Here is a 23,655-nt window from a genome sequence, read left to right on the forward strand (position 1 = left end):
CAAAGGGTCTACACAGTATACGCAAACGGAGCCGACGGAGGTCGGTTTGGGTCACTACATAGTTCTACGTAGTTCTATGTCTATTTGTGCGGCTGAATTTTTGGACTGCTGTGTAGATCCCTTAAGCCTCCGCTCCAACTCTACAGCTTTTGCTATCCAGAGTTCATTGACCTGTTGGAGAAACCCAGCACAGCATTCAGTGTTTACAATGTGGGGTTTACTGTAGTACATTCCATGGTATTGTCCCAATCACTTCCTCTGAGCTATCCAGGCAGGCTAGGGAGTTCAGCTAGTACATTTGGTCCATATAGACTCCCTCTAACCCAGCCCACTCTGCAACTGATCATATATGTCCTGGAACTACATATTTACTGGAAGGTACATATTTTCTTAGGAAGTTGTATTGACCAACATGGTCATGATTGATGAATATTTGCAGAAATAGTACCACAATTCCAATTTTCTTTACATAAAGCTGAAAGATTTTAGTGAAGGTTTAGCTGTATGGTTCCATCATTCTGGGTCAATATTGGCATTTCTCTGACTGTAAGGTATGGGAGTTTCTGAGAATGTGCCCTAGAAAAGGTGTCTGTATATCTGTTATTTACTGTCCTATAATAACCCTACCTCGCATGTACAGAAGTAGCCCCCTGGGCCCAGATAGAACACGTAATGACACCACGCCCAAGTATCCTGCTCTGGCCTGTTTGAGGCCCAATCACAGACTACAGGGGCAGTGTTGTGAAGTTTAGTTCAGCCAAGTTTAGCCTCAGTCTGAACCCCATCTCCCTAGAAGTGTCTTCTGTTCCCTCCCTCTTCCTCCCCTTGTCTCTTGTGCATGCTCAACACAGCCTGGATCAGTTAGTTCAGAGGTTCTGAGGAGGCACTACACAGCTCTGGGATCCAGTTTGAAGTCAGTGTTCATTTAGCTACTGATGAGATGGATAAGTGTGTGATGACACTCCCAGTCCTGCTGCTGTTCCTGGGCCTGGTTGTGATGTCCCGATCCTGTCTGGAGCCAGCCTCTGCATACAGGTTCACTGGGGCTGTCTGTAGGCTGACCTACCCTGCAGCGGTGGTCTGTGAGTATCTATCTTATTGATTCCAGTCTCCCTACTGTGTTTTCTCAAATGTTTTTCAACAGAACTGTTACTGTCAGGGTAGTTAACTGTTTTGTTAAGTACTGTCTTTAGTCTACAGTGAGGGAAAAAACTGCCCACTGACAAAGAAATGATGAGTCTATAATTTTAATGGTATGTTTATTTGAACAGTGAGAGACAGAATAACAACAACAAAATCCAGAAAACGCATGTCAAAAATGTTATAAATTGATTTGGATTTTAATGAGGGAAATAAGTATTTGACCCCTCTGCAAAACATGACTTAGTACTTGGTGGCAAAACCCTTGTTGGCAATCACAGAGGTCAGACGTTTCTTATAGTTGGCCACCAGGTTTGCACACATCTCAGGGGGGATTTTGTCCCACTCCTCTTTGCAGATCTTCTCCAAGTCATTAAGGTTTTGAGGCTGACGTTTGGCAACTGGAACCTTCAGTTCCCTCCACAGATTTTCTATGGGATTAAGGTCTGGAGACTGCCTACGCCACTCCAGGACCTTAATGTGCTTCTTCTTGAGCCACTCCTTTGTTGCCTTGGCCATGTGTTTTAGGTCATTGTCATGCTGGAATACCCATCCACGACCCATTTTCAATGCCCTTGTTGAGGGAAGGAGGTTCTCACCCAAGATTTGACGGTACATGGCCCCGTACATCGTCCCTTTGATGCGGTGAAGTTGTCCTGTCCCCTTAGCAGAAAAACACCCCAAAAGCATAATGTTTCCACCTCCATGTTTGACGGTGGGGATGGTGTTCTTGGGGGTCATAGGCAGCATTCCTCCTCCTCCAAACACGGCAAGTTGAGTTGATGCCAAAGTGCTCCATTTTGGTCTCATCTGACCACAACACTTTCACCCAGTTGTCCTCTGAATCATTCAATGTTCATTGGCAAACTTCAGACGGGCATGTAAATGTGCTTTCTTGAGCAGGGGGACCTTGCGGGCGCTGCAGGATTTCAGTCCTTCACGGCGTAGTGTGTTACCAATTGTTTTCTTGGTGACTATGGTCCCAGCTGACTATGGTCCCAGGTCATTGACAAGATCCTCCCGTGCAGTTCTGGGCTGATTCCTCACAGTTTCCATGATCATTGCAAATCCACAAGGTGAGATCTTGCATGGAGCCCCAGGCCGAAGGAGATTGACAGTTCTTTTGTGTTTCTTCCATTTGCGAATAATCGCACCAACTGTTGTCACCTTCTCACCAAGCTGCTTGGCGATGGTCTTGTAGCCCATTCCAGCATTGTGTAGGTCTACAATCTTGTCCCTGACATCCTTGGAGAGCTCTTTGGTCTTGGCCATGGTGGAGAGTTTGGAATCTGATTGATTGATTGCTTCTGTGGACAGTTATTATTTTATACAGGTAACAATCTGAGATTAGGAGCACTCCCTTTAAGAGTGTGCTCCTAATCTCAGCTCGTTACCTGTATAAAAGACACCTGGGAGCCATAAATCTTTCTGATTGAGAGGGGGTCAAATACTTATATCAATATCAATAATATCAATTTCTAACATTTTTGGCATGCGTTTTTCTGGATTTTGTTGTTGTTATTCTGTCTCTCACTGTTCAAATAAACCTACCATTAAAATTATAGACTGATAATTTCTTTGTCAGTGGGCAAATGTACAAAATCAGCAAGTGATCAAATACTTTTTTCCCTCACTGTATATATAGACAAATTGTGTATTTTCTCTGCAGTAAATGAAAAGACGACCAAGGTCATCCAGGCTGCGTTCCAGCATGCCAAATATCCAAGCATTAGCAATGAGAAGTCTATTCTCTTTGTTGGAAAGGTGAAATATGGACTTGCCAAGTGAGTGGACCTGACAGTCAGTGTACCTGCACCACATGCATGTGCTTATGCTGTTCCTTTCATCCTCCTCCATTACCTCACATGCCATCCTTTTATCCTGTATTCACTTACCATAGATGATGTATACGACACATGATTGGATGAATGCATAAGCACTCATTTTTCAATCAATAACAGATTGAATGTCATCACGGTAGCCATTGCTTTGTTGTTTTGCTCCTTTATTCTTTCTAAAATGAACAACCAATAATAATGTCCTCTCCTGACCTTTGCCCTCTCAGTCTGGAGATCCATAACCTGTCGATTGGGCGGAGTGAGTTTGAGCTCATAGCAGGTGAAGGCATTGAGATTGCTATCTCCAACGTGTCTGCTGTTTTCAAAGGAACCATCCAGTATGGATATGGAAGCTGGCTGTGAGTCCTTCCATCAGTCATTTTTTATTTATTTTAATTTTATTTCACCTTTATTTAACCAGGTAGGCAAGTTGAGAACAAGTTCTCATTTACAATTGCGACCTGGCCAAGATAAAGCAAAGCAGTTTGACACATACAACGACACAGAGTTACACATGGAGTAAAACAAACATACAGTCAATAATACATTATAAACAAGTCTATATACGATGTGAGCAAATGAGGTGAGATAAGGGAGGTAAAGGCAAAAAAAGGCCATGGTGGCAAAGTAAATACAATATAGCAAGTAAAACACTGGAATGGTAGATTTGCAGTGGAAGAATGTGCAAAGTAGAAATAAAAATAATGGGGTGCAAAGGAGCAAAATAAATAAATAAATACAGTAGGGAAAGAGGTAGTTGTTTGGGCTAAATTATAGGTTTTGCTATGTACAGGTGCAGTAATCTGTGAGCTGCTCTGACAGTTGGTGCTTAAAGCTAGTGAGGGAGATAAGTGTTTCCAGTTTCAGTGCTTTTTGTAGTTCGTTCCAGTCATTGGCAGCAGAGAACTGGAAGGAGAGGCGGCCAAAGAAATAATTGGTTTTGGGGGTGACCAGAGAGATATACCTGCTGGAGCACGTGCTACTGGTGGGTGATGCTATGGTGACCAGCGAGCTAAGATAAGGTGGGACTTTACCTAGCAGGGTCTTGTAGATGACATGGAGCAAGTGGGTTTGGCGACGAGTATGAAGTGAGGGCCAGCCAACGAGAGCGTACAGGTCGCAATGGTGGGTAGTATATGGGGCTTTGGTGACAAAACGGATTGCACTGTGATAGACTGCATCCAATTTGTTGAGTAGGGTATTGGAGGCTATTTTGTAAATGACATAGCCGAAGTCGAGGATTGGTAGGATGGTCAGTTTTTACAAGGGTATGTTTGGCAGCATGAGAGAAGGATGCTTTGTTTGCGAAATAAGAAGCCAATTCTAGATTTAACTTTGGATTGGAGATGTTTGATGTGGGTCTGGAAGGAGAGTTTACAGTCTAACCAGACACCTAGGTATTTGTAGTTGTCCACGTATTCTAAGTCAGAGCCGTCCAGAGTAGTGATGTTGGACAGGCGGGCAGGTGCAGGCAGCGATCGGTTGAAGAGCATGCATTTAGTTTTACTTGTATTTAAGAGCAATTGGAGGCCATGGAAGGAGAGTTGTATGGCATTGAAGCTTGCCTGGAGGGTTGTTAACACAGTGTCCAAAGAAGGGCCAGAAGTATACAGAATGGTGTCGTCTGCGTAGAGGTGAATCAGAGACTCACCAGCAGCAAGAGCAACATCATTGATGTATACAGAGAAGAGAGTCGGTCCAAGAATTGAACCCTGTGGCACCCCCATAGAGACTGCCAGAGGTCCGGACAGCAGACCCTCCAATTTGACACACTGAACTCTATCAGAGAAGTAGTTGGTGAACCAGGCGAGGCAATCGTTTGAGAAACCAAGGCTGTCGAGTCTGCCGATGAGGATGTGGTGATTGACAGAGTCGAAAACCTTGGCCAGATCAATGAATACGGCTGCACAGTAATGTTTCTTATCGATGCCGGTTAAGATATCGTTTAGGACCTTGAGTGTGGCTGAGGTGCACCCATGACCAGCTCTGAAACCAAATTGCATAGCAATCTTTTCATTGTGAAAAGGGAGGATGAGAGGGATGGAAATAGTTTGTGATATGATTAGATATAACTTTCTAGATCTTACAGTTACGTATGTTGTGATTTATCCAAATGTCATGTTGGCTACTACTGAAGTTTTGTATGTTAACCTTGAATAGCTGCGTGGTCATGACACTGCCATGTGTAATCTGTTTTGCAGTGTCAATGTGGGACATTCAGTAGATTTTGAAATTGATTCGCACATTGATCTTGGCATTAACCCCAAACTCTGTAAGTACCTTTTTCTGCCCATTGTTTGTGTGGTGCTCAATGTTCACTCTTCCTTCTCATTCTTCCAAAGAGTTTACAGGAATCTTATCTTCCCTTTTGTAATGTATTTCCTGCCAGTGATCATGTGCTTTTTCTGTCTCAGATTGTGGAAAGGGGAAAGTTGCTGCAGACACATCAGACTGCTACCTCACGTTCCACAAGCTGGATCTCCTGCTGCAGGGAGACAGGGAGTAAGTGGCACGTTCTGGAACTCAGATAGTTTTATACACACAGTGTAAAATGGTTTATCTGTAATGTCCTCTTCCTTCAAGGGAAGTAATATGAAGGACAAACCCTGTGTTTTACATTCTGGCTTTAGGCCTGGCTGGCTCAAGAGGCTGTTCACAAACTTCATCACCTTCACTGTGAAGCTGGTTATTAAAAGCCAGGTGAGTGATGATTAGAGGGAAATATAGGAGAATAATGTACTGTTGGACTTAGGGTAGGCCAATCTTGTAAATAAGAATTTGTTCTTTACTGACTTGCCTAGTTAAATAAACCTGCAGTGTGTCAAAGTATTGGACAGAGGCCTCGCTGATGGCTCAACTCTGCCGCCTACTGTCTTGTTAATGCAACCCAGCAAAAACATTGTCACATCAGCTGCAACATGGAATTAAACAATATCCCTGTTTTCGTCATCTTAGATCTGTAAGGAGATCAATAATGTGGCAAACATATTGGCTGACTTTATACAGGAACGAGCAGGTATGGACACGTTTGGGGAGCCTGGGTAGATAGCACACGAGGCCTATAGAGGTATCAAGAATTTCTCTTATTTAGAATATCTGTCAGTGACTATGTTTACATCTCCGCGTTGATTCCCACAGAGCAATTCCTTAGTGATGGTGACATCAGCATGGATATTGGAGTAACTTCTGCCCCTGTCATCACATCCAATTACATTGAATCATACCACAAGGTAATGTATATCCCTTTATTATCTAGCATCCATATTCATTGTACATGATGATACACAATACCAATTGTTATTATATGTATTACAGTATCTTTCTTCTGTCTTCCCATGATGTCCAGGGTCTGGCCAAATACATCAACATGACAGCTGTCATCAATGAGTCTGTATTCGACCCCAGCCAACTGACAGAGGACCGCATGCTTTACTTCTGGATCTCTGATGAGGTCTTCAACCCCCTGATTACAGCTGCCCACGAAGATAGACGTTTTGTCCTCAACATCTCTGGCCTGGAGCTCACAGTAGGTGTCTACCAGACTAGTGGAAGTCATGTGGACTAGTGTCCAAGGCAACATTTATCAGGAAAACAGTAATCAGGACTTGTTGTTGGGGTTTGGTCCACGGTGTGTTACAATATGATAGAGGCAGGGAAACTGACTGTAGCACTGTGACGGGGAATGACATTCTTGTTCATTACAAGCTGAATTACTGTGTTTGTTTTAATGTATGCCAGTTATTTAACATGGTCAATTTCATTTCAGGAACTGTTTAAGACAAATTTGTCTACCCCCATTCCAGAGTTCCTTAGCCAGGTATGTGACAAACCCACTCAGGACAGTCCTCAGACAGACACAACATGCTTTTATCAGCTCCACAGACCACGCAACCTATCTTGGCCTCTGCAATTTAGTGGTGTTTTGAGTTTCATTGTATTTCAAACCTCATATATTGTGTACACAGGTAAGTCAGTGTGATAAATCTGTCTGTGCCTGTATGAAACCTGTCTCTCTGTATCCTTTTGGCAGTTTCTGTCCTCTGAGGAGCCAGTGCTGGGGGTGTGGAGTGTGTTAGTGCCTCACCTGTGGACGACCCCAATGGGCACCTATGTCAGAGCTGTGGCTGCAGCAGAACTGACTAGCGGAGCTGAGGACATCCCAGGACTTTACTTTGAGATGGTCAGCCAAACAAACACCTGTTTTAATATTTTATATGATAGCCTGGCATCAGACAGTAATGTGTCCAAGAAGAGTAGCTGAATGGGGTTTGTCATTGTCTAGGAGGTGGAGGTTGTAGTGACTGCTTCCTACGCCAAGAAGAAACTGATCCTAATCGCTACAACATCACAGTGAGTCCATTTACGCGCCTACACTGTAGTGAACATGTACATACACATGTATAGGAACTGCATATGTGAGTAAAGGCATTACATGAATACCATGCTTTTAATTGGTCTTGTGATACTGACTCCACTGTGCCTCTATAAGGGATACAGACTGTAATGGTTTAGTAAAACACTTTCTGATTGCATGGCAGTTTACTAACAAGTATACAGAACAAAAATATAAACGCAACATGTAATGTGTTGGTCCCATGTTTCCTGAGCTGAAATAAAAGATCTCAGAAATGTTCGATAAGCACAAAAAGCTTATTTCTCTCAAATTTTAGGGACAAATTTGATTTCATCCCTGTTAGTGAGCATTTCTCCTTTGCCAAGATAATTCATCCACCTGACAGGTGTGGCATATCAAGAAGCTGATTAAACAGCATGATCATTACACAGGTGCACCTTGTGCTGGGGACAATAAATGGCCACTCTAAAATGTCCAGTTTTGTCACAATGCCTCAAGTTTTGAGCAAGCATGCAATTGGCATGCTGACTGCAGGAATGTCCACCAGAGTTGTTGCCAGAGAATTTAATGTCCATTTCTCTGCCATAAGCCGCCTTCAATGCCGGCCTCACAAATGCTGACCACGTGTAACCACGCCAGCCCAGGACCTCCACATCTGAATTCTTCATCTGCAGAATAGTCTGAAACCAGCCACCCAAACAGCTGATGAAACTGTGGGTTTGCACAACTGAAGAATTTCTGTCAGAAACCGTCTCAGGGAAGCTCATCTGCGTGCTCAAATCAAAACTCTAATAAAATATTATTGGTCACATACACATATTTAGTATATGTTATTGCGGGTGTAGCGAAATGCTTGTGTTCCTAGCTCCAACAGTGCAGTAAATATACTTCTCCCATTGGCAAAGTAACTCAAAAGGGGCGATGATATGAATCACGCTTCTTTGAAAATATATATAATAAATTATCAACCCTGCAAGCAATACAAGACTATTATCATGGTGGGAGATTGTAATACTATTTTAAATACCTTAATGGACCGTAATCAAAATCACATTACAAACTATCACCCTCGTGCTCTTAAGGAAATCATGAATGTCATGGATATATTGGAACTGGTGGATATTGACCTAGTGAGATATACAGGGGCTCCCGGGTGGTGCAGCGGTCTAAGGCACTGCTTCTCAGTGCTAGATGCGTCACTACAGACCCTGGTTCGATTCCAGGCTGTATCACAACTGGCCATGATTGAGAGTCCTATAGGGCGGTGCACAATTGGCCCAGTGTCGTTAGGGTTTGGCCGGGGTAGGCCGTCATTGTAAATAAGAATTTGTTGTTCTTAACTGACTTGCCTAGTTAAATGAAAAAAAAAACATGGCGGAGGCTCAATCAAGCTAGTTGTCTTGACTTCTTTCTTATGTCTTTCTCATTGGCACCAAAAGTAAAAACGGGGTTGATAGGGGATAGAATGCTGTTGGACCATCAGATAATTGACATATACATTACTCTTACTGAATTTCCACGTGGGCGAGGATATTGGACATTTAATCATAGCCTATTGGATGATAACTTGTTTTTAACTAGGACAGAGTTATTTATAACTGAATTTTTCTGACATAACATAGGTACAGCAAATCCCCTTATTGTATGGGACACTTTAAATGTGCCTTTAGAGGCCATGCAATTCAGTACTCATCTCGACAACAAAAGCAATTTAGGTCAAAGGAGTCCAACTAATAAAGGAAAGAGAAAGTCTAACAGAAAAGATGGGTAGCAATAAAAACTGTACCATAGAGGCTCAGAATAAGTGAGAGGAAAAACAAAAAGAAACGGAACTAATTCAACAAAGATCACAATTAATATATTATAATAATAAAGCAAAGTGGATGGAATATGGGGAGAAATGCACCAAATTATTTTTACATCTTCAACATAGAAATGCTACCAAATAGAATTTACTGAAACTTGTTACAAGTGAGAGTCACCCATGATTCACCAAATTATATTTTGAAAGTGGAAGCGGAGTAGGCCTACATTAAGGATATGTTTTAGTTTCAGTCTCCTCCATCTTCTCTAACCGAAGCTAATTGTATGGATTTAAAATATATATATGTAAAATTAACAGCCATACAGAAAGATTCATGTGAAGGTGAAACAGAAGAACTTATTGATGCAATTAAAGCCTTTGAGTCCGGGAAAACTCCAGGGCTGGATGGCATACCAGAAGAGGTATACCAAAACTGTTTTGATATACTCAAAGGACATTTATTAGCATGTTTTAATCACTCCTATGTAAATGTTAGATTATCAGACACGCAACAAGGTCTGACTTCATTATTACTGAAACAGAATACAACACGTGGGAAATATAAAGATCCAGTCCATTGAAAAAACTTGGAGGCCCCTTACAATTCAGTGTTGTGATGCAACAATTCTTGCAGAATGTACAGCGTATAAAATTTAAAAGGTATTGTCGGATATTATTCATCCTAATCAGACAGGCTTTTTACATGGATGAAACATTGGAGATAATATAAGGCAAGTACTGGAAACAATAGAACACTATGAAATATTGGGGACACCAGGCCTGCTTTCATAGCGGACTTTGAAAAGGCTTTTGATAAAGTATAACTGGAGTTTATACATATGCCTGGAATATTACAATTTTGGAGAATCATATTGTAATGTTATTACAATTTTGGAGAATCTCTTATAAAATGGGTTAAAGTTATGTATAGTAACCCTAGGTGTAAAATAGTAAATAATGGCTACTTCTCAGAAAGTTTTAAACTATCTAGAGGACCATCAAAATGTTAGCTATTAAAATCATATCCAACCATAATATTAAGGGACTAGAAATACATGGCTTCAAAACAAAAGGTGTCATTGTACACTGATGATTCATGTTTTCTTTTAAATCCACAACTTGGATCCCTCCACAGCCTCATAGCGGATCTAGATAATTGTTCCAATCTCTCTGGATTACTATATTATGTATTGGATCACACAAAAAAACTTTTACATTACTGTGTAGTTTACAATGTAGATATACTTGGTATACATATCTTGAAATAAATACAGGATCTCACTCCAATACATTTTTATAGAAAGTTACCAAAAATAGATAAGATCTTGCTACCATGGAAAGGTAAATACCTTTCTATTTGTGGAAAAATCACCCTGATTAACTCTTTAGTAATATCCCAGTTTACTTATTTGCTTATGGTCTTGCTTACACATAGAGAACAGTTTTTTAAATTATATGAGAAAACATATTCAAATTTATTTGGAATGGCAAGCCAGACAAAATTAAATGGGCCTATTTATATACAGTGAAGGAAAAAGTATTTGATCCCCTGCTGATTTTGTACGTTTGCCCACTGACAAAGAAATGATCAGTCTATAATTTTAATGGTAGTTTTATTTGAATTGATTTGCATTTTAATGAGGGAAATAAGTATTTGACCCCTCTGCAAAACATGACTTAGTACTTGGTGGCAAAACCCTTGTTGGCAATCACAGAGGTCAGACGTTTCTTGTAGTTGGCCACCAGGTTTGCACACATCTCAGGAGGGATTTTGTCCCACTCTTTGCAGATCTTCTCCAAGTCATTAAGGTTTCCAGGCTGACGTTTGGCAACTCGAACCTTCAGCTCCCTCCACAGATTTGATCCTATGTTCAAGAAAGGCCTTTTCCCCCTTAATTCAGATTACAACCTCTCACTTTCAGTTATTTGAAAAGGAAATCCTCTCCCAAATATCGCTGTTTTAAAAACAAGCTATAGAATGTTGGTTTCAATTTCAATTTAATCCACCAGAAAAGACAACAAATAATACAACAAATATTATGGTTAAACTCAACTATACTAATTGATTAAAAAAACAGTATCTTTTGAAAAAATGTTTTAAAAAGGTATAATCTTCGTAAAATATATTGTAAATAGGACTGGTGGAGTTATGTCACACATGCAGCTAACAAAAACAAATGGAAATGTCTGCTCTATCCAAAATTACAACCAACTAATTGCAGCATTTTAACGCAAAAATGGAAGAGGAAAGTGGAAAAGGAAGGATCTTGTCTGTCGGCACTGCGTTGAAGACCAAAATTGGTTAAAGAAAATTGTGATAAATCAAAAAGTATATCAGTTTAATTTAAGGACCAAAAAATGTACAGCCGTGCCACATAGATTGCAAAATAGTTAGGAAGAGATTTTCGATGTACCGATTACATGGCACATGGTTTATGAACTGATACGCAAAACGACTTCGGATCGAACCCACAAATGCTGATGCTGCAGATACTCAACTAGTCTAAAGAAGGCCAGTTTTATTGCTTCTTTAATCAGAACTACAGTTTTCAGTTGTGCTAACATAATTGCAAACGGGTTTTCTAATGATCAATTAGCCTTTTAAAATGATTAACGTAGATTTAGCTAACACACCGGGCCATTGGAACACAGGAGTGATGGTTGCTGATAATGGGCCTATGTAGATATTCCATCAGTCGTTTCCAGCTACAATAGTCATTTACAACATTAACAATGTCTACACTGTATTTCTGATAAATGTGATGTTATTTTAATGGACAATTTTTTTTGCTTTTCTTTCAAAAACAAGGACATTTCTAAATGACCCCAAACTATATATATATATATATATATATATATATATATATATATATATATATATATATATATATATATATACACACACAGTGGGGCAAAAAGTATTTAGTCAGCCACCAATTGTGCAAGTTCTCCCACTTAAAAGGATGAGAGAGGCCTGTAATTTTCATCATAGGTACACTTCAACTATGACAGACAAAATGAGGGGGAAAAAATCCTGAAAATCACATTGTAGGATTTTTTTATGAATTTATTTGCAAATTATGGTGGAAAATAAGTATTTGGTCACCTACAAACAAGCAAGACTTGTAACTTCTTCTTTAAGAGGTTCCTCTGTCCTCCACTCGTTACCTGTATTAATGGCACCTGTTTGAACTTGTTATCAGTATAAAAGACACCTGTCCACAACCTCAAACAGTCACACTCCAAACTCCACTATGGCCAAGACCAAAAAGCTGTCAAAGGACACCAGAAACAAAATTGTAGACCTGCACCAGGCTGGGAAGACTGAATCTGCAATAGGTAAGCAGCTTGGTTTGAAGAAATCAACTGTGGGAGCAATTATTAGGAAATGGAAGACATACAAGACCACTGATAATCTCCCTCGATCTGGGGCTCCACGCAAGATCTCAACCCGTGGGGTCAAAATGATCACAAGAACGGTGAGCAAAAATTCCAGAACCACATGGGGGGACCTAGTGAATGACCTGCAGAGAGCTGGGACCAAAGTAACAAAGCCTACCATCAGCAAGGGCATTGAAGATGAAACGTGGCTGGGTCTTTCAACATGACAATGATCCCAAACACACGCCCTCGCCAGGGCAGCGAAGGAGTGGCTTCGTAAGAAGCATTTCAAGGTCCTGGAGTGGCCTAGCCTGTCTCCAGATCTCAACCCCATAGAAAATCTTTGGAGGGAGTTGAAAGTCCGTGTTGCCGAGCAACAGCCCCAAAGCATCACTGCTCTAGAGGAGATCTGCATGGAGGAATGGGTCAAAATACCAGCAACAGTGAGTGAAAACCTTGTGAAAGACTTACAGAAAACGTTTGACCTCTGTCATTGCCAACAAAGGGTATATAACAAAGTATTGAGATAAACTTTTGTTATTGACCAAATACTTATTTTCCACCACAATTTGCAAATAAATAAATTAAAAATCCTACAATGTGATTTTCTGGATTTTTTCCCCCTCATTTTGTCTGTCATAGTTGAAGTGTAACTATGATGAAAATTACAGGCCTCTCTTATATTTTTAAGTGGGAGAACTTGCACAATTAGTGGCTGACTAAATACTTTTTTGCCCCACTGTATATATATATATACCTCACACTGCTGCCTATGTCTGTGCAAGTAAAGAAACAACACTTATGTGACTTTTCTTCTTCCCGCTAAAGAATTTCCATAATGAAGGATTCACTGTCCACAGACACACTGCAGGTGAGAATTAAATAGGCATACTGAATCCCAATCTAAGTGACCAGTAGCGGTGGTAGATTGCTTTATTTCTCATTTCCTTATGCTCTCCAGATGGTTGAAGCCCACATTGAATATTTGAAAGAAGCAGTGGAGAAAATAGGTGTCCCAAAAGTCATATCCAGTGAGTACTGTTTCATCCTCTCACGCTTAGTGAATTGTGATATACAGTGCACATGGAAAGTATTCAGACCCACATTTTGTTACATTACAGCCTTATTCTAAAATAAATTTAATCGTTTTTTTTCTCATCAAACTAAAGTTGAAGTTTATATACAGTTTAGCCAAATACATTGAAGTACATTTAGTTTTTCACAATTCCTGACATTTAATCCTAGTAAAAATTCCCTGTCTTAGGTCAGTTAGGATCACCACTTTTATTTTAAGAATGTGAAATGTCAGAATAATAGTAGAGAGAATGATTTATTTCAGCTTTTATTTCTTTCATCACATTCCCAGTGGGTCAGAAGTTTACATACACTCAATTAGTATTTGGTAGCATTGCCTATAAATTGTTTAACTTGGGTCAAACGTTTTGGATAGCCTTCCAAAAGCTTCCCACAATAAGTTGGGTAAATGTTGTCCCATTCCTCCTGACAGAGCTAGTGTAACTGATTCAGGTTGTAGGCCTCCTTGCTCGCACACGCTTTTTCAGTTCTGCCCACAACATTTCTATAGCATTGAGGTCAGGCTTTGTGATGGCCACTCCAATACCTTGACTGTTGTCCTTAAGCCATTTTGTCACAACTTTGGAAGTATGCTTGGGGTCATTGTCCATTTGGAAGATCCATTTGCGACCAAGCTTTAACTTCCTGACTGATGTCTTGAGATGTTGCTTCAATATATCCACATAATTTTCCTCCTCCATGATGCCATCTAGTTTATGAAGTACAGTCCCTCCTGCAGCAAAGCACCTCCACAACATGATGCTGCCACCCCAGTGCTTCACGGTTGGGATGGTGTTCTTCGGCTTGCAAGCCTCCACCTTTTTCCTCAGTTCCTTCTTGGAACTGATGGTCATTATGGCCAAACAGTTCTATTTTTGTTTCATCAGACCAGAGGACATTTCTCCAAAAAGTATGATCTTCGTCCCCATGTGCAGTTGCAAACCGTAGTCTGGCTTTTTCATGACAGTTTTAGAGCAGTGGCTTCTTCCTTGCTGAGCAGCCTTTCAGGTTATGTCGATATAGGACTCGTTTTACTGTGGATTTTACATACTTTTGTACCTGTTTCCTTCAGCATCTTCACACAGTCCTTTGCTGTTGTTCTGGGATTGATTTGCACTTTTTGCACCAAAGTACATTCATCTCTAGGAGACAGAATGCATCTTCTTCCTGAGTGGTATGACAGCTGCATGGTCCCATGGTGTTTATACTTGCGTACTATTGTTTGTACAGATGAATGTGGTACATTCAGGCATTTGGAAATTGCTCCCAAGGATGAACCAGACTTGTGGTGGTCTACAATTTGTTTCTTTTGATTTTCCCATTATGTCAAGCAAAGAGACACTGACTTTGAAGGTAGGCCTTGAAATGCATCCACAGGTACAACTCCAATTGACTCAAATCATGTCAATTACCCTATCAGAAGCTTCTAAAGCCATGACATCATTTTCTGGAATTTTCCAAGCTGTTTAAAGGCACAGTCAACTTGGTGTATGTAAACTTCTGACCCATTGGAATTGTGATACAGTGAATTATAAGTGAAATAATCCATCTGTAAACATTTGTTGTAAAAATTACTTGTGTCATGTACAAAGTAGATGTCCTAACCGACTTGCCAAAACTATAGTTTGTTAACCAGAAATTTGTGGAGTGATTAAAAAATGAGTTTTAATGATTCCAACCTGAGTGTATGTAAACTTCCGACTTCAACTGTAAATACAATACCCATAAAGACAAAGCAAAAACTGTTGAACTGTTTTTTTTAAATATCACATTTACATAAGTACTTAGACCCTTTACTCAGTACTTTGTAGAAGCACCTTTGGCAGCGATTACAGCCTCGAATCTTCTTGGGTATGAGGCTACAAGCTTGGCACACCTGTATTTGGGGACTTTCCCCCATTCTTCTCTGCAGATCCTGTCAAGCTCTGTCCGGTTGGATGGAGAGTGTTGCTGCACAGCTATTTTCAGGTCTCTCCAGAGATATTCGATCGGGTTCAAGTCCGGGGTCTGGCTGGGCCAACTCAAGGACATTCAGAGACTTTTCCTGATGCCACTCCTGTGTTGTTTTGGATGTGTGCTTAGGGTTATTGTCCTGTTGGAAGGTGAGCCTTCAACCCAGTCTGAGGTCCTGAGTGCTCTGGAGCAGGTTTTCATCAAGGATCTCTCTGTACTTTGTGCCGTTCATCATTCTCTCAATCCTGACTAGTTTCCCAGTCCCTGCCTCTGAAAAAATCCCCAAGGCATGATGCTGCCATGCTTCACCATGAGGATGGTGCCAGTTTTCCTCCAAACATGACAATTGGAGTTCAATCTTGGTTTCATCAGACCAGAGAATGTTGTTTCTTGTGATCTGAGAGTCCTTTTTGTAAGCTCCAAGCGGGCTGTCATGTGCCTTTTACTGAGGAGTGGTTTCCATCTGGCCACTCTACCATAAAGGCCTGATTGGTGGAGTGCTGCAGAGATGGTTGTCCTTCTGGATGGTTCTCCCATCTCCACAGAGGAACTCTGGCGCTCTGTCAGAGTAAACATCGGGTTCTTGGTCACCTCCCTGACCAAGGCCCATCTCTCCCGATTGCTCAGTTTGGCCGGGCGGCCAACTCTAGGAAGAGTCTTGGTGGTTCCAAACTTCTTCCATTTAAGAATGATGTAGGCCACTGTGTTCTTGGGGACCTTCAATGCTGTTTGGAACCCTTCCCCAGATCTGTGTCTCGACACAATCCTGTCTCGGAGCTCTACGGATAATTCCTTCGACCTCATGGCTTGATTTTTTCTCTGACATGCAATGTCAACTGTAGGACCTTATATAGACAGGTGTGCGGCTTTCCCAATCGTGTCCAATCAATTGAATTTACCACAGGTGGACTCCAATCAAGTTGTAGAAACATCTCAAGGATGATCAATGGAAACGGGATGCACCTGAGCTCAATTTCTAGTCTCATAGCAAAGGGTACGAATACTTATGTAAATAAGGTATTTCTGTTTTTTACTTTTTATACATTTGCAAACATTTCTAAAAACCTGTTTTCACTTTGTCATTATAGGGTATTGTGTGTAGATTGATGAGGATAAAAAATATATATATTTTAGAATAAGGCTGTAATGTAACAAAATGTGGAAAAAGTCAAGGGGTCTGAATACTTTCCGAATGCACTGTAAGTGTGTTGTTGTGAACAATATAATATGTTCCTCTTTTGATCGTTGTCTTAGAACTAGAACCAAGTTTAACTGCACTACTGGACAAACAGGGAGCAAATCTGTTTGAGCTCATCGAACCCCAGGTTGTTTCTCAGGATGTGAGTACTCATACATACACCTTCACTTCATTCTTACTCATCATAAGCTCAAATTAAAATCTATACACAAACTATAGGACTAAATAAATATTTTACAGAACTGATACTATTCATTGTCATCTGTCTTTCTGTCTGTAGGGTTTTGTGATTATCCAGACAGACTTTGCCTTTCCTCATCATCTGCTTGTGGAATTCCTCAGGAAGACTCTGGAGTGATTCTAATGTTGAGATGGTGGGAGTGGTCACAGGCACTCCCTGTCCCTGTGCATCAAATCACATACAGTAGGCTACAGTATACTGAGGTATAATGTGCAATGTTTTGAATGACTGTATTAGTGGAGGTGTTGATAAACTTACACTTCGGAATACAATTACTAGTTGTATTTGCACATTAAACAGGAACAGGTGCAAACACATAGCAAATTGGGCACTCTGTGTGTGAAAAGGTTTTTGAGAAGGTCATTGTCTTTGTACACTCATTATGAACTTCTGTATTGACATGGTTGATTATGTCTCTTAACCTTGTCCCTAAAGCTGAATTAGATCTACAACTTTGCTCAATAAGAAACATGATTTGTATTTGCATACTGTAAGTAAAGGGTTAAATGTGACCATGGCAGTAGGGTATTTCCGCTTATGTCTTGTGATTGGATTGGTTAATTTAATATTCCATGGATCAGGTGGCACAGAGCAGGTAAAACCGGTTCCTCTGCCAACTGCCCTGATGTACCAGGTGTCCCTCTGACCTCTGGGAAGATAGCCATTCATCGATAGAAGATGGTTCAGAATGGAAACAATACCAACTTGTTTGGTCTCTGAAATGTCCCACTGAAATGTGCATCTTTTAAATAAACTAATATACGGTTGATGGTAGTCTCCTTTTAATTCACACACTTGTTTTATAAAATAAAGTAATAGAGGAGATATGTATTGGAAAATAAGTTATATTTCATAATACATATAGGGACAATGTTCTTATATAAAAGAAAGTACTACATCTTCACAATGAAAGAAAGTCTTCTCATATAATGATATTGCCTGCCCCTTCCACCTCTCCTCCAGCAATATGATTATGACTGTATAGCTTACATGAAGCCAGGTCATTCCGACAATGTCACAACAGCCTTCGCTTTGGCTCCCCCTCCTGTTCATCTCAGACATTCGGCGTCGCCGGCCTTCAAGTTGCTGCCGAACCTGATGCGAGCAAACACCCTTCCCTCATCAACCCAGGACTTGTCTGGTCATCATTACACACACCTGGTGCCAATCCCCACCCTATCACCGTATATATACTCCCTCTGTCATTTGTCTTTGTCGGTCATTGTAAATGTTGCTTGTTTTCCTGAGAGGAATCTCTTCTACTATTTCCTGAGTACTTTATTATTTTGCACTTTGGGTTTCGTCACGATTTTATAATTATAGTGCTTGTGTCACAAGTGTAGAAAGGAGTAGGCAGGAGCCAGTCATTGTAACAATAATCGACAGGACAATGGTAAACCATGGGCACACTTATACAATTACTAATCACTGGGAATAGGGGCCAGGTGTGCATAATGAAAGTTTTGTAGGGATCTGTGACAAGATTTCATGTAATGGACATTGTTAGGTACTATTTTTAAGAGTAAATGACTCCACGGATACCAGAGAAGCTCAACCAAGTAGAATTCTTCCCAAAGGGTCGATACAGCTGTAACTCAGACACATATATATGGCATCCCCCATGGTAGTATTCATACCCCACTTTGGGGGGAGTCTACTCTTTATCGCTAAACATGGCATCATTCTTGCTAAGCTGGGAGCAAAGTGATATGAGCCTTCAATGGTTTCACCCTTATTAGTACTGCCACATGCCATCGTGTTCCCTGCACTCTGCCACATGCCATCGTGTTCCCTGCACTCTGCCACATGTGATCGTGTTCCCTGCACTCTGCCACATGTGATTGTGTCTGCCTCTGCCACGTGTTCCCAGTTCCCTGCACTCCCAACTCTGCCTCATGCGTGTTTCATTGCCACATGCCATCGTGTTCCCTGCCCTCATGTCTGTTTTGTAACTAATGTTCCTAAACTTCTGAGTATAAAAATGTTCAAAGTTTCACCCTGAATCCAACAATATACACAAAATAGTCCAAATTGGTGAAGTGAAATGAAAAAAACAAACAACGGAATTTACAACGGAAAAGTGGTGCGTGCATATGTATTCACCCCCTTTGCTATGAAGCCCCTAAATAAGATCTGGTGCAACCAATTACCTTCAGAAGTCACATAATTAGTTAGATTGCACACAGGTGGACATTATTTAAGTGTGACATGATCTGTCACATGATCTCAGTATATGTTCTGAAAGGCCCCAGAGTCTGCAACACCACTAAGCAAGGGAACCACCAAGCAAGCGGGACTATGAAAAACAAGGAGCTCGCCAAACAGGTCATGGACAAAGTTGTGGAGAAGTACAGATATCAGAGTTGGGTTATAAAAAAATATCAGAAACTTTGAACATCCCACGGCGCACCACAACAAACTGCCAAGAGAGGGCCTCCCACCAAAACTCATGGACCAGGCTGGGCTTTACGGAAGAGTGTCCAGAAAAAAATCCATTGCTTAAAGAAAAAAATAAGCAAACACGTTTGGTGTTCGCCAAAAGGCATTTGGGAGACAAACATATGGAGAAGGTACTCTGGTCAGATGAGGCTAAAATTGAGCTTTTTGGCCATCAAGGAAAACGCTATGTCTGTCGCAAACCCAATACCTCTCATCACCCCGAGAACACCATCGCCACAGTGAAGCATGGCGGTGGCAGCATCATGCTGTGGGGATGTTTTTCATCGGCATGGACTGGGAAACTGGTCAGAATTGCAGGATTGATGGATGGCACTAAATACAGGAAATTCTTGAGGGAAACCTGTTTCAGTCTTCCAGAGATTTGAGACTGGGATGGAGGTTGACCTTCCAGCAGGACAATGACCCTAAGCATACTGCTAAAGCAACACTCGAGTGGTTTCAGGGAAAACATTTAAATGTATTGAAATGGCCTAGTCAAAGCCTAGACCTCAATCCAATTGAGAATCTGTGGTATGACTTAAAGATTGCTGTACACCAGCGGAACCCATCCAACTTGAAGGGGCTGTAGCAGTTTTGCCTCGGAGAATGGGCAAAAATCCCAGGGACTAGATGTGCCAAGCTGATAGAGACATACCCCAAGAGACTTGCAGCTGTAATTACTGCAAAAGGTGTCTCTACAAAGTATTGACTTTGAGGGGTGAATAGTTATGTACGCTCAAGTTCATTTTTTTGTCTTATTTATTGTTTGTTTCACAATAAAACATATTTTGCATCTTCAAAGTGGTAGGCATGTTGTGTAAATCAAATGATACAAACCCCCCAAAATCAATTTTAATTCCAGGTTGTAAGGCAACAAAATAGGAAAAATGCCAAGAGGGGTGAATACTTTAACAAGCCACTGTAGGTGCATAATCCTAACGGTGGAACCTAACAGGGTGGAAATTTGGAGCCTAAATTATCAATAGTTCTGTTAGTGAGCATAATGGTTCTGTGAGTGAGCATAACACTTGAACAGGATTTTAACTTCTCTATCAGACATTATTTTGAAAATAACAGCATGGACATATATGAGTGGGACATACAGACTAACAACATGGAAAAATGTCTAAAACTGAGTGTTTATATTTATTTAGCTTTGCACCCTAGTTTTCCCACCAAAGAAATTATGACACTTCCTGAATGGTGTCATTGTAGGAAGGGGTTGTTTTCTTAAATGGAGAATTACAGTACAACAAACTAACATGGTGGAAAGTGATATCAGGGACAGAAAATCTGAAATACATTGATTAGAGAATTTAACTAGGGCTATATTTAAAGCCTTTTGGAATTCACATTTTCCTCTAAATAGGAAGTGATATTTCCTGGAGACGGAAAAGACGCCGCTTGGTAGGAATGACCCAGCTAGCTAGATTAGCCATACAACGGTCGTAATACCATTTTTGAAGTCTAACATGCTGGCCAAACCAGTGTGGTGAGATAATATGATTTGTTGGAATACGGCTACACGAGGGCTTATTTCAAAAAGCTCTCTATAAGAGAGTCCCTGTGGGCAGAGCTAGGCATATTGCACTGGGACAGGTCTTAATATGAATAAAAGCCCCTCGTTTTTGTGATTCTGTGTACAGCAGTGTTGCCTGGGTAAAATCACCTGGGAAGCCAAGCCCCCCCAAAAAAGCCATAGGCCATTACAACCTATGTGTTGTCATAATTGCGTAGTTTGCTCTATAACCTGTTAGTTCATACACTATATATACAGTATATGGACACCCCTTCAAATGAGTTGCTATGGCTATTTCTGCCACACCCTTTGCTGATAGGTGTATAAAATTGAGCACACAGCCATGCAATCTCCATAGACAAACATTGGTAGTAGAATGGCCTTATTGAAGAGCTCAGTGACTTTTAACATGGCACCGTCATAGGATGCCACCTATCCAACATGTCAGTTTGTAAAAATTATGGCCTGCTAGAGCAGCCCCAGTCAACTGTAAGTGCTGTTATTGTGAAATGGAACATCTAGGAGCAGCAACGGCTCAGCCCCAAAGTGGTAGCCACACAAGCTCACAGAATGGGACCGCCGATTGCTGATGCACGTAGAGTGTAACAATTGTCTCTCCTCAGTTGCAACACTCTTCTTCTTCTCCAAACTTCCTCTGGAAGGAACATCAGCACAATAACTGTTAGTCAGGAGCTTCATGGAATGGTTTTCAATGGCCATGCAGCCGTACACACCCCTAAGTTCACCATGCGCAATGCCAAGCGTCGGATGGAGTGGTGTAAAGCTCGCTCCCATTCGACTTAGCAACAGTGGAATCGCCTTCTCTGGAGTGATGAATCCCACTTCGCCTTCTGGCAGTCCAACGGACAAACTTAAGTTTGGTGGATGATAGGAGAATGCTACCTGCCCGAATGCATATGGCCCCTTAGTTTCAGTGAAGGGAAATCTTAACGCTAAAGCATACAATGACATTCTAGACGATTCTATGCTTTCAACTTTGTGGCAACAGTTTGGGGAAGGGCCTTTCCTGTTTCATCATGACAATGCCCCTGTGCACAAAGCGACATCCATGCAGAAATGGTTTGTCGAGATCGGTGTGGAAGAACTTGACTGGCCTGCACAGAGCCCTGATCTCAACCCCACCGAACACCTTTGGGGTGAATTGGAACGCTGACTGCGAGCCAGGCGTAATCACCGAACAACAGTGCCCGACCTCACTAATGCTCTTGTTGCTAAATGGAAGGAAATCCCCGCAGCAATGTTCCAACATCTAGTGGAAAGCCTTCCCAGAAGAGTAGAGGCTGTTATAGCAGCAATGTTCCAACATCTAGTGGAAAGCCTTCCCCAAAGAGTGGAGGCTGTTATGGCAGCATTGTTCCAACATCTAGTGGAAAGCCTTCCCAGAAGAGTGGAGGGTGTTATAGCAGCAATGTTCCAACATCTAGTGGAAAGCCTTCCCAGAAGAGTGGAGGCTGTTATAGCAGCAATGTTCCAACATCTAGTGGAAAGCCTTCCCAGAAGAGTGGAGGCTGTTATAGGAGCAATGTTCCAACATCTAGTGGAAAGCCTTCCCAGAAGAGTGGAGGCTATTATAGCAGCAATGTTCCAACATCTAGTGGAAAGCCTTCCCAGAAGAGTGGAGGCTGTTATAGCAACAATGTTCTAACATCTAGTGGAAAGCCTTCCCAGAAGAGTGGAGGCTGTTAAAGCAGCAACGGTGGGATGAACTCCATACTAATGTCCATGATTTTGGAACGAGATGTTCGATGAACCCTGAACCCTCCCAGTCAGATAGAACGACGCGGCCTGCCCGCCTGTGGGGAAAACAACCTGAATTTGCAGAGGTTACCCCATTGGCTCACTGCAAAAACTTAACCTTTATCAAATGCAATTTTCTTGTTGTCTGATTGTTTTAGTCAATTACAAAAGTACATTTAAGAAAAGTACAATATGTCTAAAGATTACTTTTCAACACTGCCTGCTCCGCATTCTCTCTACTTACATAAAAAAAGTTATATTGTAGGGCAGGATCATCAACTAGATGATGGTCAGTGGGCCGGAAAAGGCAGGGACAGCATTTAGGCCTGTAATCGATAGATCACTGGTTCGAATCCCTGAGCCGACTAGGTGAAAAATCTGTAGATGTGCACTTGAGCAAGGCACTTAAGCCAAATTGCTCATGTAAGTCGCTCTGGATAAGAGTCTACTAAATGACTAAAATGTAATGATAATTACAAATAATTTGTAGAAAGAAGAAGCCTAAACCGATATAGTTTGACTAACACATAATCATTTTATGCATAATAATATTATCCATGGGAATACTAGGGAACAGATTTCTTAAATTAAAATCACCTGGAGCTTATATCCTGGTGTTTTTATAGTCTATTATGTCCAAGAATAAAAAATGTCAATAAAAACAATTTAATCCAAAAAAGTGATTTTATTATTTCCTCAGAAAACTTGGAGGGACCAAATCAAACCATCGGTCGCCATTGGGGAACACTGTTGTAGAGCCCCTCATGCCCCTATCTCCTTATGTGGGAGCATTGCGGACCGTAGGTCAGGGTTTTTTACCAGGTTACATGTACATTGAACAACACAGCAACTTTTGAGAATGTTTTGTTATTTCTGTACAAGTCCAATCAAATCATCAAATTTATTTATATAGCCCTTCTTACATCAGCTGATATCTCAAAGTGCTGTACGGAAAC

At 41.1% G+C, this 23,655-nt stretch overlaps 1 protein-coding gene across 1 annotated transcript; it reads left to right on the forward strand.

The window, feature by feature from the left end:
- Positions 1-773: 773 nt before the first annotated feature.
- On the forward strand, positions 774-17,750 carry cetp (cholesteryl ester transfer protein, plasma). The gene is made up of 16 exons (XM_064930042.1): positions 774-1,082; positions 2,810-2,924; positions 3,206-3,337; positions 5,180-5,250; positions 5,393-5,480; positions 5,609-5,678; positions 5,934-5,994; positions 6,117-6,208; positions 6,325-6,504; positions 6,745-6,795; positions 7,009-7,158; positions 7,261-7,328; positions 13,346-13,388; positions 13,479-13,548; positions 16,799-16,884; positions 17,023-17,750. The coding sequence occupies exons 1-16, from the start codon at positions 941-943 to the stop codon at positions 17,098-17,100; spliced, it is 1,497 nt and encodes a 498-aa protein (XP_064786114.1). The 5' UTR covers positions 774-940; the 3' UTR covers positions 17,101-17,750.
- Positions 17,751-23,655: the final 5,905 nt, after the last annotated feature.

Source organism: Oncorhynchus masou, chromosome 22, assembly GCF_036934945.1.
Source record: "Oncorhynchus masou masou isolate Uvic2021 chromosome 22, UVic_Omas_1.1, whole genome shotgun sequence".
NCBI classification, from domain to species: Eukaryota; Metazoa; Chordata; class Actinopteri; order Salmoniformes; family Salmonidae; genus Oncorhynchus; species Oncorhynchus masou.

What these genes read in the sequence shown, in the direction of transcription:
- cetp (XM_064930042.1), top strand. Translation starts at nt 941, where the DNA reads ATGGATAAGTGTGTGATGACACTCCCAGTCCTGCTGCTGTTCCTGGGC. An exon ending in GTGAAATATGGACTTGCCAA is followed by an intron (nt 2,925 to 3,205) that starts GTGAGTGGACCT and finishes TTGCCCTCTCAG; the next exon opens with TCTGGAGATCCATAACCTGT. An exon ending in CTAATCGCTACAACATCACA is followed by an intron (nt 7,329 to 13,345) that starts GTGAGTCCATTT and finishes TTCCCGCTAAAG; the next exon opens with AATTTCCATAATGAAGGATT.